General features: G+C 49.3%; 2 protein-coding genes across 2 annotated transcripts; one reads left to right on the top strand and one right to left on the bottom strand.

Annotated features, from left to right (window-relative positions):
* Positions 1-6,296: 6,296 nt before the first annotated feature.
* On the bottom strand, positions 6,297-13,109 carry C7974DRAFT_399858 (uncharacterized protein). The gene has a single exon (XM_046142452.1). It carries the CDS (start codon positions 12,832-12,834, stop codon positions 6,361-6,363), a length of 6,474 nt encoding a protein of 2,157 aa, XP_045994975.1. The 5' UTR covers positions 12,835-13,109; the 3' UTR covers positions 6,297-6,360.
* A 1,032-nt stretch (positions 13,110-14,141) lies between these two features.
* C7974DRAFT_426656 (uncharacterized protein) lies at positions 14,142-18,313 on the top strand. Its single transcript, XM_046144523.1, has 3 exons — positions 14,142-14,378; positions 14,440-17,973; positions 18,034-18,313. The coding sequence occupies exons 1-3, from the start codon at positions 14,148-14,150 to the stop codon at positions 18,136-18,138; spliced, it is 3,870 nt and encodes a 1,289-aa protein (XP_045994974.1). The 5' UTR covers positions 14,142-14,147; the 3' UTR covers positions 18,139-18,313.
* The last annotated feature ends 425 nt before the right edge of the window (positions 18,314-18,738 follow it).

The following is an 18,738-nucleotide window of genomic DNA, read 5'->3' as shown; positions in this document are numbered from 1 at the left end:
CTTTATACTTAATAAAGTAGCTATTTTAATTAAACTTATAAGTCTATACCTACTTAAGTAGAAGTAGTTAATTATCTTTTAATATAGGGATCTTAGTCTATACACCTTTCTATATAAGCTAATTAATCTCTTTACTATAGGCTTAGAGAAACTAATCTTTAAGTAGATATTATAGTAACTATTTCTAGGTCTTTAGTAGTAGTAGGAGCTAATCTTAATAAGGTTATTCTACTTTCAACTTTAAAGTCTTAGTATTTTAATTGCTTAGTGTTACTACTATAATAATCAAGTTAATAGTTTTATAACTTAGCTAATTATCCGAGTCTCTATTTAGACTAGAGAAGAAGGTATTATATAAGTCTAACTATAGATTATTTTCTTTACTTAGATCTATAATTAATATATTTATACTTCCTTATAATAATCTACCCTTTATCTAATTGTTATAATCTAACTTATTCCTTCTTACTAGAAGGTATTTACTTATAGGTTAATTAATCTTAGGTCTTAAGCCTTATTAGTAATAACTTAATTATATTAGTAGATTATTTAGACATGCTTTAACTAGTATTATAAATATAGCTTAACTAAATTAAGAGGTAATATTAGTTAAGCACTCCTATATTAAACCCCTAGACTCTATCTAGTTACTAAAGATAAGTAGATTAGCTCTTATAGGAGAGTTAACTCCCTATTAATTACCTGCTTCTAAATCCTCTTATATGCCTAAACCTTAATTAATTAGTTTAGGTATTTACTTAGGAGTAGCTAAACCTATACTTTCTAATTAATCTACTTAATTCTCTAGATACTTACTAGCCTTATATATATCTTAAGTAGCCTCTATAACTTTAGTTTCCTAATTAGTAGGTAGGCCCTCTATACTAGTTAATATCCTAATCTACTTACCTCTAAGATCTTGCTTAGTAGTTAATTATTCTAGTTAGGTTGCCTAGTACTCTTCCTCTAGAACTAGTATCTTAATATCTTATCCTAGATTATTTAATTCTCTAATATAGAGCACGTCTACTACTTTAATTACTTAATTCTTTAATATTTCTTTATCCTTATTATTTATATAGAATAGATCCTTATTAAATATAATATTCTTTATAATAATTACTTAATTAAGGGTAGGTACCTAGATTAAATAGATATTAAAGGCTTAATAGCTAACTAAGTACCTAATATAAGTATAAGAATTAACCTTAAATCCTTGCTTATCTCTACTTACTAATTACTCTCTATCTAAAGGATATACTTAATAGCTATAGGTACATATTCTACTCTAATTAGGGTAAAGATTAGTAGTTCTAATCCTAATCTCTAAAGGCTTATACTAGTAGAAGTACTACCTAAACTAGGAGTCTAGAACTTTATTAGGCAATTAATACCTATAAATAGCTATAGGGCTTAGAGTATAAAGGTAAGCTATAGCATCTATAACCTCTAGCTAGAGGTAAGTAGGAAGGTTTGCTTTAATCCTTATTTTTATAGATTTAGTAATAAGCTCCTATCCTACTCTTTCTACTAATCTATTTAGCTTATAAGTATATAATAGTAGAGTAATAATCTTGATTCTTCTTTCTTTTACCTATTCTTTATATTTTAATTAACCTCTCTATAGTCTTATAGTAGTAACGTGAGTGTATAGCGAGTGACGCAGTCAAGCGAGTGACGCACCCCAACAAACCATTGGGCCTTCTACGTGCAATTACTCAACACCACAACATTATAATGTAGCTAACAAGATATATCCTTAATCGCTAACGTCTACTACATCTTTTTTACACGTGCGCAAGTTGTGCCCTGTCTCACCGCAGCGCTTGCAGTGCCTTTTGCCCTGCTTGCCTGCACCTGTTCGGGCCCTACCCTCACGCGTTTCCCCCTCTACCTGCGCCTCAACGTCGCGTTGGGCTATCAAATCCTCTGCCTGTTCCTTTGAGAGGTCTCCACCCTTCTGAATCCGCTTTCTTTTACGTGATTTGCGCTCAGAAGCAGCCTTGTTCGATGCTTCAAGCTGCAGCACTCGGGCTGCCAATAACGTCTGCCCATGTAGTAGCATTGCAGTGCCTCTCTGCAGCTGATTAACAATCTCCACCATTGGAGTTGGTGATGATCCTTGGTGCTTTTGAATACGATCGCGAAGCAGCGTTGATTGAGACTCTATCTCGTTGGCGTTGGTGGGTGTCTTGGGGTTCCATTGGGCCCCCCCTGGTAGAGGTGGTGTTGGCGCCCGAAGCTTGACATCAAGCTTTGATAGCACCACCAATGGGTCATTAGGCACTAAGCCAGTTGCCTTAAAGCTTGATGTGATGTTTGCCTTTGAGAACGCCTTCTCAAAAACCTTTGCAAACGTTGCAATGAAGGCCTTCTTGTCAATTCGGCCAATGTGGTCTGTTGCCAAGACTCTGATCTCTTTACTATACTCCCGCTTTAAGGGGGCAAAACAGCCCACATCAAGCGGCTGCAGGATGTGCGACGAGTGTGGAGGCATACACAGAGTAATTATCTTGTTCTCCTTGCAAAGATCCTGGAATGCAAGCGACTTGTGGCTTTCGTGGCCGTCAATTATCAGCAGCACATGGCTACCCACCCTCCGGCCCTTAATCTGCTCAATGAAGTGCCTTAACCAGGCTACACCAATATCGTTTGTAGTCCAGCCGTTGTCGCTGACCCCAATGCGCCATTGGGGCCTTAAATCAGGGTACCAGGACGCGTCATGGTTCTTTGCTTTGAAGATAAGGTAGGGCGCGATTGCCCAGCCTATCGCGTTGATCGCAGCAATGAAAGTTACCCACTCACGGTCTCCCTGTTGCAACCCAATGGGCTCAGTACGTCTCTCTGATGCAGTGACTACTTTGACGCAGTTTCCAATGCCTATAGTAAAGCCAGTCTCATCAAAGTTGTAGGTATCTTCATCCAGGATGCTGTACTTGGCCTTAACATTCTGAACCAGGTCAAACCAGGGCCCAATGACCCCTGGATCGCTGCACAAGACTCTCTGGCGATCTCTCTGTCGAGTCATATGCGATTTTAGTCCAGGTTCGCGTTTGACGAAGTTTGAAGCCCATCGTGGGCCAACAGGCTTTGCGCCGCGTGCAGCGCGCAGTTGATTAGCCATATCTTCAACACAATAGAGCGTTGGGGCAAATCCTTGGGAATCCAGCTTCCTAATATACTGCACAAGTGTCCTCTGCTCTGTCCTCTGAAGATTCGCTGATTTAGGGTGGGTATCGCGTGTTGACTGCGTCCCAGCGCGTCGGCGGCGGAGGGTTGCCTCAGAGACCCTGTACACTGTAGCAGCGCGTCGCACGCTTAGCTCTTGAGGTTTCTTAATTGCTTGAAGTGCAAGCTTGATTCTGTCTTCTTTTAGGAGCGATTCCAGGTCAGGTGGTTGGTCCATTGAGGTTTGAAGGTAGGAAGGCCCAATGGTTTGTTGGGGTGCGTCACTCGCTTGACTGCGTCACTCGCTATGCACTCACGTTATTATTATTCTAGTAGATTTTAACAATTTACTACTAGTATTTTCTTATAATCTTACTCTTAAAAGTAGTAATTACCCTTATAATCTTATTAAGTGTCTTACTCTAAATATTAAAGTTAAATAGCTTACTTAAGAAGTTATCCTTAATAATTAGAGCCTATTCTTTATAAAGCCTTCTAGTTAGTATATTAAATAGATTCTATAATATTCTATAGAATAGTCTAGGTAATTATTTCTTTAGCCTTCTTAAGATAACTTATATTAAGTAAGTAACTAAATAGTACTTATAGTTAATTCTCTTTATACTATTAATTAAGATATTTCTAGCTAATTTAGTAAGTAACTAGATTAAGTATTAGCTTAGATAGCCTAATTATTTATACTAGAGATCTTTGCTATTAGTCTTTTAAATAGGATAAGCTAATTAGATTACTTTAATAAGTATAGGTAGAGTAGTATAAGAGCTAAACTTCTTATATTTAATGAATAGTAGCTTAAACTTCTTCTTAAGAGTTACTAGTATAATATTATTATCTAGTAATCTTGTTTAAAGTATCCTATCTAATTCTAGGTACTATATACCTGCTTAATTAAGTATATTACTACCTATAATATTTTTATAGAAGTAGTTAACTACTTTAATATTTTTAAGCAGAAGATCTTTTATTTAAGGTCTATTTTATCTATTTATAAAGTTCTTAATTAGCCTATTACTAGTACCTAATATAGGTAATAATTAAGTGCCTATATTAACTATTTCTAGAGTAGTTAATACCTTAAAGGTACCTAGAATAAGGAGGCTCTAATTATTAATAAGGTAGACTACTAATCCTCTATTATAGATAGTGCTCTTAGAGAGTAGATAGCCTTAATAAGTAGTGCTAAACACTAGTTTAGGATTAGCTAGAAAGGTACTTAGATTAAATAGGGCTATAACTATAGAACCTAGATATTTAACTAAGGAAGTTCCTTTATTAGTATAAAGAATAGAGTTTTATTTAGACTAGATTACTTATTTCTTAATTATAGTCTATTCTAATTTATTAGCCTTTTCCTTAATCTTAGTTTTATTTTTATTACTTAGATTAACTAGTATACTCTTAGCTAGTCCTAGTCTAATTAGAGTAGTCTTAAGATATTAGTAGTTAACTAGCTTCTAGAAGTAGTTCTTATTTAGCTTATAGAGGTATTTAAATAATTATTTATCTTGTTCATTATTCTTATTCTAATTAAAGATTAATTTAAATATTAAGTAAATACCTAATCCCTTATTTTTTAGAGAGAGGACTTACTCCTATAGTTCTAGGGTAAACACTTAAGCAAGCTTATTAATTATAAGTAGCTTTTCTTCTAGAGTAGCTTATATATTAATATAGTACTTTATTAATTAGGACTATTCTAGAGCAATCCTAGGAGCTAGAGTATCTAAGAAATTTATAATTATAAGCTATCTTTTAATATTAGTAATTCTAAACACTTAAGCCTTACTATAGATTACTTACTACTTATTAAACTACTTATTAGTGTTTATCTATCCTATTCTAGCCTTATTAAGATATAATTAGTATTACTACCTAACTAGAGCTATATTATTAGTATTAGTAGAAGCTAGATAATTTTTAAGGATTTAAATAAGGGCTTAAGGTATTAACTTATCTTAATTAATTATCTTAATAGAAGCTAGCGCTATAAGATTAGCTAAGATAGTCTTATTAATCTAGTCTTAGAGATTGCTTAGCTTAGTAGCTTTTCTAGACTACTAGCTAGTCTAAACCTTATATTAATTAACTTACTTAGTATAATTAATCGTACCTATTATAGTAGTTAAGATTATAGTTTCTAAGGCTAAGCTACCTAATAGAGTAGCTGCAGATTTTTTAACATCTAGGTAGATTAGCTCCTATTAATTAATAGGGGGTATAGTTTTACTATCTAGATTAATCTAATTCTATATTACCTTATCTTAAGCATATAGCTTAAGCTAAGTATACTAGTATCGCTAGTTGTTATAATTGCCCTTTTATAACTAACTAGATGCTAATACCTAGCAAATGCTAACATGCTTGGCATAATATTATATAGGCTATCCTATATAGCGTAGTTTTATTATAAGTTATATAATAAGCTTACTCCTTAGTAGTTAAGCTAAAGTAGGTCTTATATAGAGCTTGTGCAGCTTATATTAAGCTTAGTAAGCCTAGCTTATGCAGCTTACATTAAGCCTAGTAAGCTACTATACTCTCTATAGTATATAGTAAGTAGGAACACAACCCTTATAGTTTATATTTAACCTAAGTATTAATCTATAATATTAGATCTTAACCTAACCTTTAAGCTAGACAGTCTACTCTATACTACTTATTATTACCCCTTGCCCTTAAGATAGATAGATTATATCTATACTCCTTAGTGCAAGACCCCTTTAGTTTCCCTAATAGTTTTTATTCCTAAGAACTAATTAAATAGTGCTTATAAGCTTTACTTAAAGTATAACCTTAACAACCTATTAATACTTAGTATAGTAATACTCTAAGACTACTCTATAATACTTTAGCCTACTTTTAGACTAGCTTAAGCCTCTAGTATTCTATATTTATTATATTTCTATACTATAAATAGAGGGCTTTAGCCTATACTATAAGAATTTTATAATATACCTCTATTTTTATACTTTATTTAAAAAAATTAACTTTCTTAGTATAATTTAATCTTTAATTAAAGTTTAATAGATAGTACCTTAGTTAATCAATTAGACTATCTAACTATATACTTATTATACTTTAACTATAAATAATAGCTAAAAGAAAAGATAGAGAAGGCTATTGCGCCGCCGCTATGCTTAACACTGCTTGTTCGAATCTAGTTCATGCTCACTACTTAATCTTCCTCGCCTCCGCCCTAGCAATCTCATCTGCCATGTTGTTCATACTCTCCATTACGCCCTTTTGCGTTAGACTGCCACCTCTACTGTGTCCAACACTCCCCCCGCCGCCAATGGTGCTTCCACTGACATTCCTCTGATGCCCTTGACCGGCTGCACTTGAGCTTTCAAGCACCAGTCTTCTTCGATCTCCTCCAGCGGCCAGTCTGCCGGCGAATTGATGCCAGCAATTCGGTGCCTGGAGGATATACTTCTCCATCGCAATCCTGAACCTGTTGCGATAATCTTTGGGTGATGTGATGGTGGGTTTGTTCTTGCCACGGTCTTTGATCCAAGACTCAAGCTTCTTGTCCCAGGTATATGTGCGGATGCAATCGATGATACCAACGATAATTTCGTGCTCATCATCGTCGAATCCAGCCATGAGCGAGTAGTCCATGACGTTGTTCTGAGACAGGAAAAGCGTATCGTTCCAGACACTAGCTTTTAGTAGCTTCTTGGTGTGCTCGCGCACGAAGATTGGGGTTTCGGAGTAGATTAGATCCACGAGGTTTTCGTCAAGAAGGACTTCGTCGCGCTCGCCTGTCGACTGGATCTTACGGTTTCGCATGCTACCTTTGAGGTCGTAGCGGCGGTTGGGTTCACGGTCGTAAAACAAGTTCTCCATGACCAACATAAACCAGTCGAAATCACGGCCTGTAGGTGTCTTTATCTGAACTTGGAACAGGCCGAACATCTTTGCTATGACAGATGGTAATTGCCTGAACAGGTTTTGATGCGTGAAGGCAAAATAATTGGGCGCGAAGCGGAAGAATGCCTGGACTTCGATCGGCGACAGAGATTTGAGGATGAAGCGATCGTCAAGAGTTTTGAGGAAGATCGACTTGGATTTCCCACCTTTTGACTCGAACTTGGAGCAACGCGAAAGAGACTCGACAAAGCGGTCTGCGACACCACATTTCCGGCGAAGCGCATCAAAAGACTGAGCGTAGAAGATCTTGCACTGCGCCTTGACACCGCGGTTGGCGAAGCCATATCGAATATTGGTATTTTTGTCGTGGAGTAGGTTGCGCTCAATTGAGCCTTCCATGGACTCCATGTCGAGGCCATTTGGATCGTCGCGGAAAGACTGCAGCTTGGCTAGGTAATCAGGGCTGGAAAGAGCTAGTGCGATGATTGAGCTGGGCTCGTCTTCACGGACAATGATGTCTGAGTCCTCCCAGACGTGTTCGATCTGTGCAAATGGATAATCCAGAGGCGCCCACCCGCTTGCCGAGCGCTCTGACCAAAAGTTGGTCAGCATCTTCAGTAGCGTCGTCTTTTCATGCCTGGGGAGTTCCAACGACGCATCGAGCTGGGAGTCGCTCATGTTGAGTAGCTGCGAACTGGAAATGCTGTCTGGCAAGGGAACATCCTCTGGAGCCATCTCGACATCGCTTGTGTCGTTCTCAGCATCAGAAGCGGGGTGACTGTCCGGCTTTGGCGAGTCTTCGCTGTCGGCTTGAATGTCCACCATGTCCCCACCATGGTGTTCATCAACCGGCGATTCGGGGGTTGCAATATTGTCTATCGTCTCTGTGATCGCACTATCGTTAAGCGTGCTGTTGTCAACGCTTGTACGCGGGAGAGATTCAGTCTGTACGTCCTCATCGGACGCTGTGTTCTCCTGAACTGCATCGTGGACATCCTTATAAACCTCAACGATGGGCTTGGATGATGCAAGCGGATACGCGCGGACTTGTCTGTCTCTTGCACGGAAACGTTCGCGCGTGCGCTCTTTCTGGAATTCGCGTGACAATTGCTCAAAATGCTCAGCGAGCTTCGACACCTTGGACGCTTGAGTCTTGAAAGGTACGGAGCGAGGAATCCTTGACGCGGATCTTTGTTTCGAGATGCCGAGCCGTAAGCGCTCAGTCATGCGTTCTAGTGCTTTTTGCGAATCGTTGAACGTTGGGCGGAGGGCCTCTGGTTTGCAAGGCACGATAGGTGGAGCTGTCGACTGATGTTTCGGAATGTTACCAGGTTGCGATTGAGTACGTGCCAACGTGGCTGGCCTCGCCGGCGTCTCACGCCGGATGGTCTCTACGAGTCGTGGAATCTTACTCTCCAGTGTCATGTGAGGAGATGGTGATGGCGACGGTGAACCTTGCATGTTTTCAATGGCATCCGCTAATGACTTGTCGATTGGGTTTATCTTTGGATGGCTTGTCGGTGTAGGGGACCCAGGATCGATTTGCGTGCCATCTGGAGACAGTGTTGGCGTTTGAGGAGGCTGGTCAACATTTGCTGCACCACTAGGGAAATCTGACGATACGGCGAGGTCGAGGTGTCGCACATCTTCTCGCTCTACAGCCTCGCGCGGTGCTTGTATCGGCTGGTCAGGGATGACTTTGACGGGTGTCGACGGTCGTTCTGCTAGAGGAGTGGCGTCTGCGTCCAAGGGTTGATCGCCATCTTCTTTCACCACGGAGGTCAGCATGTCGGTCGCCTTTTCGGGGGACATGTTTGATGGCATCGGAGTCAGCGCTAGTGATTCGTCTTTGTCGTCGTACCCAGGCTCGTCATCACCGGACTCTACGCCTTCGTCTACTGAAGTCAACGATGTGCTAGACTCGTCGCGCTCAAGGAACAGCTTCTTCAGCTGTAGGGTGGCGAGTCTTCGAATGTCTTTCTCCGATGGAAAGAACATTTGTTCAAAATCGACAAAAGCCTCATCCCAGGCGATGGCTCTTTCTTGTATCGCACGAATGGCGCGGTTGAGTGGGATGATCTCGTAGTACTTGGAATTCATATACTTGTCCTGTAATTTGTGCCGAAGGAATTCGTGCTCGTCGTTTACGCGCTTGATCAAGCGTTCAACCTCGGCTGTACACGCTTCGACCTTTTCGGGGATGACACTCTCCACGTGGATGCTCCTTATGCGAGAACGCACCGAGGCCATGAAACAGTCCAAGCGCTCTTCAATTTTCAGGTATTGTTCGTTTTTGAGCTTCAGGTCTTTGTCCACTTTCCAGGTGATGTTTGGCCTTGGAACGATGACCTCGTACATTGGTACCGGATCATACTGAATGCGGAGCGCAACGTTGTTGTAGCCAAAGTAACGTACGTGATCCTTGTGAATATCGTGAGAACAAACGCCCGAGCGGGGATGCAGTTGGGTGCTCCAGAAAGTCAGTTCTAGGTACTTGGCAAAGGAATACTTCCAGGTCCACTCAGACATGGGAATAGGTTGCGTTTCCTGGCTGCATATCCTGCAAGCGCTCCACATCAATATCGCCTGGTACAGACCCTTCAACTTGGGAGGATGTTTCTGGACAACGACGGTCATTTGGCCCTCGCCATGCACATACTGACGCGAGTGATCTACCATTCTACGGTTGCACCCGTCAACTTCGCAAACGATGCCTGCGGATGTGCAGAGATCCTCAACGTACTGGCCAAGAGTGCAGTCAGGGGTGAACCCGTCGTCATAGTCGTGCTCCTGGTAGAACCCTAGGGCGATGATCTCGGGGCCAATGCAAGGCGTCGAGGTGGTGGTGTTGACCACGCTGTACAGAACTGCGATCTTTTGATGGCTGAAAGGATCATATAGATCCGTGTTTCCGGATAGATATGCTTCCCATTGCCGTTTCTGCGTCTCATAGTTGTGGAGAGCTTTGTCATACTCGGATGCGTGGACAGCAGACAGGAATTCACGGACTGGTTTCGAGGCCTTCTCGACAACGCCATGGACCATCTCCGGCTGGACAAGCTCAAACTTCTGGTCTGGAGCCCCTTCCTCTTCGTCCGATCCAGCGTTATACTGATCCTTCTTCCCTCGGAGATGATGCAGCTTTCTCTCGTATTGACGAGCCTGTTCCAGAAGATACGGCTGCATGAACTTTACAAATGGCGACGAGGAAAGCACTTTTGTGCGGTGGTTCTCTACCAGATCGCTGTAGTACGATGGGGCGGCATCTCCCGTCGCTGTTACACCGTCGGATGGTGCTTCGATTCCGGCTGCAAGAGCGATTGCGGTGGTCATGTTTTCTTTGCGCTCCTCATTGTCTAGAGCATTTGGGTCCACGACCGATTCCGTCGGCGTATCAACAAATTCATCTCGCATGAGACAGGTTTCGAGGCGAAGGTTATACACGACATAACTCATAAACTCGGTGACGCGCTTCAACTTGACCAGGTCGTCGTTCTCTGCACCTCGCAAGATGATGGTACAGCCCAGATCTTTCTGGCACCCAGACAGATATATATATGTCTTCTTTGTGTGTCCATGAACATATGTGCGCACATCGAAGCTACCGCAACGTCCCAAGTGCGATGGGTCTATCGCAAGCTTATCCACGGATGAGATCATTCGCGATTGCGTACATCTTGCAACAGCATTCAGCACGGTGGGCTTAACGTTGTAAACCACAGCGATACCCTCCTGATCAAGAAACTCGAGCGCAAGGCCAGAGACATTGCGCTGCACCAGTAGGACGTGCGGGCGAAGAGCTGCGATACGGCTGACCAGATTGCGCAAATACTCTCGCTCTTGTGCGATGACAGGCTCCAAGCTCATGAAGTGCGCCTGATGTCGAGCATATTCAATCGCAAAGGTTATGATTATGATCCTTGGGCTGGATATGGTACGTGGCATACTGCGGAGGGCAACATTTTTTGAGAAAACCACACCTGACACGTATGCTGTGTCGCGAGGTCTGCCGCCTGGGATTTTTTTCAGCTTTATGTAATTCCGCACATCAATGTCATCGCCCCTATCCACATCTGGGTTGACATCATCGGTGCATTGCCGCAGGATTGGAATAAGAGCCTTCTCCCAGCTAGACACATGCGCAACGCCTGCGTCGCGCAGCATTTGCGTGAGGAGTTTCCGGGCATGGTCAAGGCTGGCTTTGTTGAGCTCGACCTTGGGGAATATACCGCCCTGCATGGAAGCACTGCGCGTTATCTTTGTGCCTGGTGGGGTTGGGGAAGGAGATGGCCGGAGCTGTGGAGTGCCGGACTGGGAACCCAACCCGACTGCACCAAGGCCTGCGGTGAAGGGACGCAGCAGGTTTTGGCTCTTGGCTCGTCGTGGTGAGGGCCGGTGTGTAATGCTACTGACGCTCATGTTCCGCCGCCTTGGTGGTCGTGCACCGTGTCGGCTTGCGATGCTCACATTATCACTATCACGCGCAGGACCGCCCTTTTCTCCTGAACGCGACTTGCCCTTTTTCATTGCTGCGAAAAGACTACCAAATCCACTTTTATCGCCCTCGAGACCAGTGCCTGCAGACGTATCTGTATCCAAGGCTGCAAAAATGCTTGGATGCTCCTCCTCGCTGGAGTTGTCGTCTGACATGAAGGGCGCAAGGTCGGGGTCGATAATGTTGTCATGATGGAATGCAGGCAAGCTTGTGTGGCTTCTAGTGGTCTCATGAAGGTACTGGTGAAATGGCGCTCGATCATCGTGTTTGACGTGACGCATGTGTTGGTGTTTGGAGTGATGGCGTTTATGGCTTGACGAGCGCGGCCTGCCACTAAGCGATCGCAACGACCGTGACGAGCTTGGCCTGGCAAGGGTCTGAGTGCCGACTTCGATGATGTGTGATCGGCGCTTCTTCTCACTCCCGCTCTTCCGTGACATGGGTATGCTGATGGTCGGAGTGCCGATCTTTGTGTGATCGTGTTGCTGGTGACTCGCGTCGTCATCGTCGTGATCAAAATCCTCGACCTGGTTGCTGTTGTCGTAAACGGAGGCTTGGTCTCCTTCGTCTGTATAGTCAGAGGAGTCGTCGTCGTGGCCGTAAATGATATTCTCGCAAGGCTTGCACACTCGCAGATTGCCTGGCTGGCCGAACAGCTTGCCCGAGACGATGGAGGTGCACTTGGAATCGAAGATTTGGCCACAGGTGCGACAGTGGTGCTTTCGTCGGAAAGTGGTAAAGGCATCTCCGCAGTTGAAGCAGTCCTTTGCGTTCTCGTCTCTCATCCAGAACTCGCGGTCCAGTATCTTCCTGCGCATTTGCGTAAAGGCGCTGCGTGGCATGCTATTGACCGCAGGACTTGCATGGGCCTGGCGCTGGATCTCTCGGATGGGAGGGACGGTTGGGGCGCGCATGGTTGAGGTGGTGATGACGGAGCTGATGCCATCGGAGGAAGACGTCCGCGAGGTCTGGAAGCCGGGCAAATGTGAAGGGCCGACCTTGAGCAGTGGCGGACGCTGTGGCTCCGGGGCAATGACGGGCGTTCGAGCGCTGGCAGTGACGTGGGGCTTCTCGGTATCTTCGGAGCCGTTGTCAGATTGGTGGTGGGGGTTGGCGGGCGGCAGGCGAGGTGACTGGAACTGGTCGTCGGATCGGAAGTTGGGGCTGTCACGGACGGCATCCGAGGGGTATTTGTAGCCGGTCGTGTCGACAGGCTTGTCGCCATCCACAACGACCATGTCGTCTTCCGTGTCGTCGCTGTCGTGGGCGCCATACTCCATGTTGCTCCGCTTGCGGTGCAGGCTGGGGTCGCGGACCGGGGCGAAGCGCGGCGAGCGCGAGCTTGGAGCGGGCGGGGCAAAGTCTTTGACGGAGCCATTCTTGGGCAGGTCAAAGGCCGAGACACTCTGCACGCGCGAGTGGGTGCTCACGGGGCTGTGGGCGAAGGAGTCGTCGTCCCGGAGCGGACGGGCGGGCTCGATGCCGGTGGCGATGGAAGGGCGTGAGCGCGTGGTGTGCAGGGAGGTCTTGGAGCCGTTGAGCGAGAGCCTGCTCGGGAGGGTGGCGCTGGACACGGTCGAGTCGCGCGACGGCGGCGGCGGGAGGTCGGGGAAGGCGGCCGACGAGGGCGACTGCAGGCGGGGCGAGGGCGCCGAGACGGCGACGGGCGAGGAGGCCGAGGCAGCGGCCGGGCTGCGTGCAACGAGGCTGGAGCGCGAGCCGGCGCGCTGCTTGGAGGCGGCGAGGCGGTCGGGGCCGTCGTAGGCGGGGTCCTTTGCGGCGGCGACCGAGGCGCGGATGCGGCTGTATAGGCCACTGAGGCCGCCCTGCACCAGCTCGATGCCCTTGGGCTCGCCGGCAGCGGGCAGGGCGGGCGGCGGCGTCAGATCATCGAAGGTGGTGAGCGAGTGCGAGTGCGAGGCGGTGAGGTGCAGCTGGTGCAGGGCGTCGGGCAGCGAGTCGCGCGAGGCGCTGGCCATGGCGGCGACGGACGGAGCGAGAGGGGCGCGCGGGCGGGGGCCTGCTGCTCCTGCTGCTCCTGCGGGCGCAGGACGACAGCATGGGGGGGCGCTGGCGGGGAGCGGGCGAGCTGGCGGACAGCCGGGGGGGCAGCGGCCGTGTCGATGGGACAGGCAGAAGGACAGGCAGAAGGACAGGCAGAAGGACAGGCAGAACGGACAGCGCGGGCAGTGCAATCAGGACGGACAGCTCGAGCAGCCTAGCGGAGCAGCTGCATGCTGCGCGGGAGCCAGGCCAGACGCCGCGGTGAAAGGCCCAGGCAGCTGATGCGCACGGACGGGCGTCATGGCGGCGGTGGAGCTGCCCCGCGTCGCTGGCGGCTCCAGCCACTGCGCCGTGAGGTGAGGCGCGCGGAGGCGAGGCGCGTGCAGCTGGCAGGCGCGCCTCCCGGGCCTCTTGCGACGAGAGCAAGAGCGCCTGCAGTCGCTGGCCGCGGCTTGCTGACCGACCCCGCTTTGCCCGCCCCCACCGCGACCAGCTTCCTGCGCCGCGGTTCTGCGAGGCTCTGCGAGGCTCTGCGAGGCTCTGCGAGGCGGAGGCTCTGCGCTAGAGCGGCGCGTGCGAGGCGCGTCCGATGGCCGTGGACCTGCGGGCCTGGCTGCACGACGAGCTTTCCGTCCAGCTCGCACTCGGCCACCGCTGGCTCGCTGACAAGACGCACGCAAAGCACCGACTTCTCTACAGCCAGCGCGACTTCCCCGCGGACAAGTGGCTCGGGCTCTACCACGACAACGGCTCCAGCATCGCCATCGCAGGCCCCGGCCGTTGGAGCGCAGAGCAGCCGCACGTCGTGCTGGTGCTCCAGGTGAGATGCGCCGCCCCAGCAGCCGCCGCGACGCCGTGATGCCCCGATCTAATGCCCGCAGACGGATCCGCTGACCGTCACTGACGGCCGCCATCACACCGAGACGGCGCTGACGAGCGCCTGTCGTGCCGCCCTGCGCGCGCAGCACCCGACCCGCGCCCTCGAAGCTGGCACTGTGTGGGCTGTCGACTGCTACACCATATACTGCACCTCGTACGGGCCGCCGCGCCGCCATCTGCGCCTGCTCCTCGACGCGCTCACCTGGGCCGGTCGTCTACCCGCCGGCACCGCCCGCGCCGACACTACATCCGCGCTGCTCCGCGACGACGACGATATCGCCGCCGCCCTGCAGCAGCTCCGCGCCACGCGCCTGGCCGACGACGATCGATGCTTGCGCGCGCACCACACCATGGCCGGCCCCGAGCAGTCGCCCGACCGCGACCCGTCCATGCACACCCAGCTGCCCTTCAGCACGCAGGTGCACCACCCAATCCGGTCGCGTCCCCATGACGGCCCCGCCTTTGTCGGCAGCAACAGCATGGAGCCCGTGCTGGCGGGCAACACACAGCGCGCCGAGCTGAAGCCTCGCTCGGCCAGCTCGGCAGCAGAGCGCCAGCGCACGGCACAGCTGCTCAGCCTCCTGCGACCAGCCCACCAGCCGGTGCCTCCACAGCCTGCAGATCGTGTCCACACGAGCCCTGCAGAGCCTAGGACCCTCCCAGAACATCCCGCAACCACCCCCCGAAAACCTGCACCCGAACAAGCACGTCAAGCGAGCGTATCCGCGGTGGCTGCAGAGCCAAGTCAAAGTGTGTCAGACAATCGCAAGAAGCGGAAGCGCGAGTCCGAGCACGCCTCACCGTCGACTAATCCACCTGCAAAGAAGACGTCGTTTTCCGAGGATGAGCCCGAGCCCAAGCAAAGCCGAGCCAGCGCCATGGACAGGTTTGCCGCTGAATGCTCGTGGATGAAAGGGCTCGCGCTCAACCGCGCCTCTTCGACCGTCCCTGACGACCAGGCTCTCATCCTGCGGAAACCTGAAAGCTGGTACAAACCGGAGCCTGGCCAGCGCTCCGTCAACGAGATACCTGTCCAAATACTCACGCTCCTCAGCAGAATGACTGACGAAGCCGCCGCCCTAGAAGGCGCAACGAGTTCCGGCTCGTACCACGACATGGATCCGTCATCTGGCTCGTATCCTTCCAACTCCGCTCTTCAGCCCATGGAGGAGCAAAGCAGCGAGCCAGAGCAGGAGGCTCCAACTAGTCCAGTCTCCTGGGACATGTCGCCCTCTCCTAAACCTCCACAACCCCCGATGTCTTCTCGCCAAGGTCTCCCGCCCGACTCGAGCACTGAGATGCCAGAGCATGTTGCAGAGCCTGTCGTGTCGCAGTCGGCCGGGAGACGCACCCAATCCCCGCATCCCATCTTTCCTGCTTCGTCTCACGAGGACCTTGTGGACCTTCCACCATCGTCGCCTCCCACCCATCACGCAGCTGCTGACAGTGATGACGATATGGAACTGGAGACTTTCGTTCCTCAAGCCCTGGGAGACGACTCACAGGCACCATGCTCGCCACCTCCTCGTCCAAATCAATTCCCTCGCCCCGGGCTACAGTCAAGCTCCGTCGTACAGGTAAAAGAGACACCTGACTTAAAAGGCAAAATCCGTCAACAACCTGTCGTCACCATATCACCGCCAACCCAACGATCGAACGGGGATTCACATTCGTCATCTGCTTCTATGATACGAGGTACCTACCAAGATCATAGTTCCTCCGTAGTCGAAGAGACCAGACTAGATGCGCTTCAAAATCGCAACGGCGAAAACGAACAGCGTCCAACGAGCACCATATTCCAGGCCTTGCAGGAGCGCAACGTCCAGGATACGGCTGTGTTTGACATTTTTGGGAGCGACGACCCTGTGTCACACCAAACCCAGCAGGTCGGCGAAAGGCAAACAAACTACTTGGAAGCACAAGCAATCGGGTCAGTACACCCAGAACCAACACCAATGTCGGCGCAGCTTTCACCCAAAGACTCAAGCTCCGGTGTACCTGATAAGAGCACCCTCACAATGCCTCTACCAGTAATGGATCCGACAAGACAACTGTCCGCTACACCAACTCTCGCTAAGCGTAAGCTTGAGACATCTCCCCCTCCAGAGCGCAGGCGTTCAAAACACAGGAGCTTGAGGCGTGTGAAGTTCGGCAGTGGTAGACTTGGAAAGTCCGAGGGTGAGAGACGGAACTCTACTACCAGCGCCGAAAGCAGGCAGGGCTCGGTCAGCAGTCTATCGGTACAGCAGGCTGCGGATACGAAGGTTACAGATGTGAAGGTGGCAGGCACCAAGGTGGAAGACTCGGATGTTCATGAATCGAGCAAACCTGCGGAAGCAAGTGCAACCTTAGAGCCTGAAATGTCTCCTCGTCACCAGAGTCTGTACGCTCCACCAAGCCCGGTGCTGTGCCCAGCAGCGGCACCTCCTGCTACGTCAATGCCTGAAAGCGTCGGCAATGCTGAGGCCGCAAAGGGAACATCTGAGAAGACTGTTGAGAATCACATTGTCGTTGAGAACATGGTCAAGATGCAACAGCAGCCCTTGGCGGAAAGCCCTCCAGAACATCCGTCTACACCTGCGCCAGTACCAGTACGGGCGCCTGTATCTGCCTCCCAGCCTGCCTCCGTAGCCCGGCCCAGTGTATTGGCCCCACTTCGTACAGAGCAAGCATCGCCAGTTACAACGATTGCTAGTCCGGCCCCAGCGACAGTCTTCGAGAAATTCAAGGCGGCGTATCCCGAGTATAAGGGTACCGTCAAGCACTTCACGAGTCAGTGTATATGCATAGAAGAGCTGGATCAGCAGGACAAGATGGTGCCTAAGTGGATGTGGGATGACTTCATCATCCGGAACCAGACCGACTTTAAAGCCTACGTGAGCGACTGCATCGACGCAGGAGAAGAGTCAATGCCGTACATTCGCTTCTACAAGGACAACATTCGCGATGCAGTCTACAAAAAAGGTGTTGTCGGGACAAGAGCTACACTGATGGATGCACTACAGCAGCTCAACGTCCAGCCTCGGGCAAAGGAAATTCCGCCGGTCCAGCTGCCCGTGAAGCAAGAAGTTGATCAACAGGATCACGAGGCCCCTCGATCCCTGGAGCGACACCTCGAACGTGCTCGCCAGTCACGTCGCCCATCCGCGCAGCTACATTCTCGGCATCCCATTCAGCCATCACCTCGACAATCTGGATCCCCAATGCCGCCACCTGCTCAGTCAACTATCACACCAGCAAAGAACAAGTCATCGCGGAAATCTCTCCCTTTCCCAGTCCCTATTAATGCGACTTCCAGCGCCAGCAATCCATCACACATCCGCCACTCACTTCCCGCAACTTCGTCCCGCTCTACCCTCACAGCCTCCGCCCGGCCCGCATCTGCGCGCCCCAAAGCCCCATCTGACTTTGGCGATAAGCTACGAGCCTACGTCGCTGACATCCCTCTGTCCTCCACAGAGAGTAGTACCGGTAACCAGATTCGCGACTATCTGCGCGCAAGCAAGAAATTGACGAGCGTCACGGGCAGCAGACAAGTAAGCTCCACCCCGGCGCCCGGAACAGAGACGGCGCAGCACAAGCGCTAAGACTCACAGGTCGACCCGAGCAAGCCGTGGCCTGAGAACTTGGACGACAGACCCGATGTGCGAGATCTGCCGCGAAGGAAGGTTGATGTCTTGACGTGGTCTGACGAGCTGTAGTTGGTCTGAAGTCAGGCACAGACTGTCTTGTGGTCAAGGAGGGACCAGATTTGAGGTTTATAGTTTAGGGTGAAGAGTATTTGGTGCCGAGGCGACGATATACCCATTTAGCATCAGAGCATTGGAGAGAATAGGATAGGTGGTATTGATAGCCCGAATAATGTGTGTTCCAATCACTTCGACTTCTTGTTCGTCAAAATGAAATGCGATGCCATTGTCAATGCCCACTACCGTAAAAGCAGGGTACGAAAGGTGGCGTTAACAAGGCGCCAACGCTTCGCTTGCACGTACTCGTCCTGGGGTAGCAAACTGTGAGTGCTTGTCGAGCTTAGTGAGAGTTCACGCTGAAGTAAACTGATACCGGCTTCACCTTTCACTGTCACCTGTGGTATTGAACTGGTCAGTTCTCCCCGCCGGTCAGCCATCATCTTTCCAGGACAGTCACCAACTCTGTTATTCAATCGTCAGATCGGCGGGCCGGTCGTCACTTTTTACTATCACTCCTGGGACTAGGTTGGTCAAGTGAGCTTCGGTAGGTCGCCGCCAGCTCTGGAACTTGACCTCTTTGAAAGTTATTCGTCGGCCTTGCAAGTCAGCTTG

This window comes from Boeremia exigua (assembly GCF_020726555.1).
Source record: "Boeremia exigua strain MPI-SDFR-AT-0100 chromosome Unknown C7974scaffold_9, whole genome shotgun sequence".
Classification (NCBI taxonomy): domain Eukaryota; kingdom Fungi; phylum Ascomycota; class Dothideomycetes; order Pleosporales; family Didymellaceae; genus Boeremia; species Boeremia exigua.
This window is presented reverse-complemented; position numbering and strand designations above follow the sequence as displayed.

Excerpts from the sequence above, each read along its gene's own strand:
- C7974DRAFT_399858 (XM_046142452.1), bottom strand. The coding sequence starts at position 12,834 with ATGGAGTATGGCGCCCACGACAGCGACGACACGGAAGACGACATGGTC.
- C7974DRAFT_426656 (XM_046144523.1), top strand. The coding sequence starts at position 14,148 with ATGGCCGTGGACCTGCGGGCCTGGCTGCACGACGAGCTTTCCGTCCAG. Across the intron at positions 14,379-14,439 it reads ACGTCGTGCTGGTGCTCCAG|ACGGATCCGCTGACCGTCAC; the intron begins GTGAGATGCGCC and ends TAATGCCCGCAG. Across the intron at positions 17,974-18,033 it reads GCGTCACGGGCAGCAGACAA|GTCGACCCGAGCAAGCCGTG; the intron begins GTAAGCTCCACC and ends TAAGACTCACAG.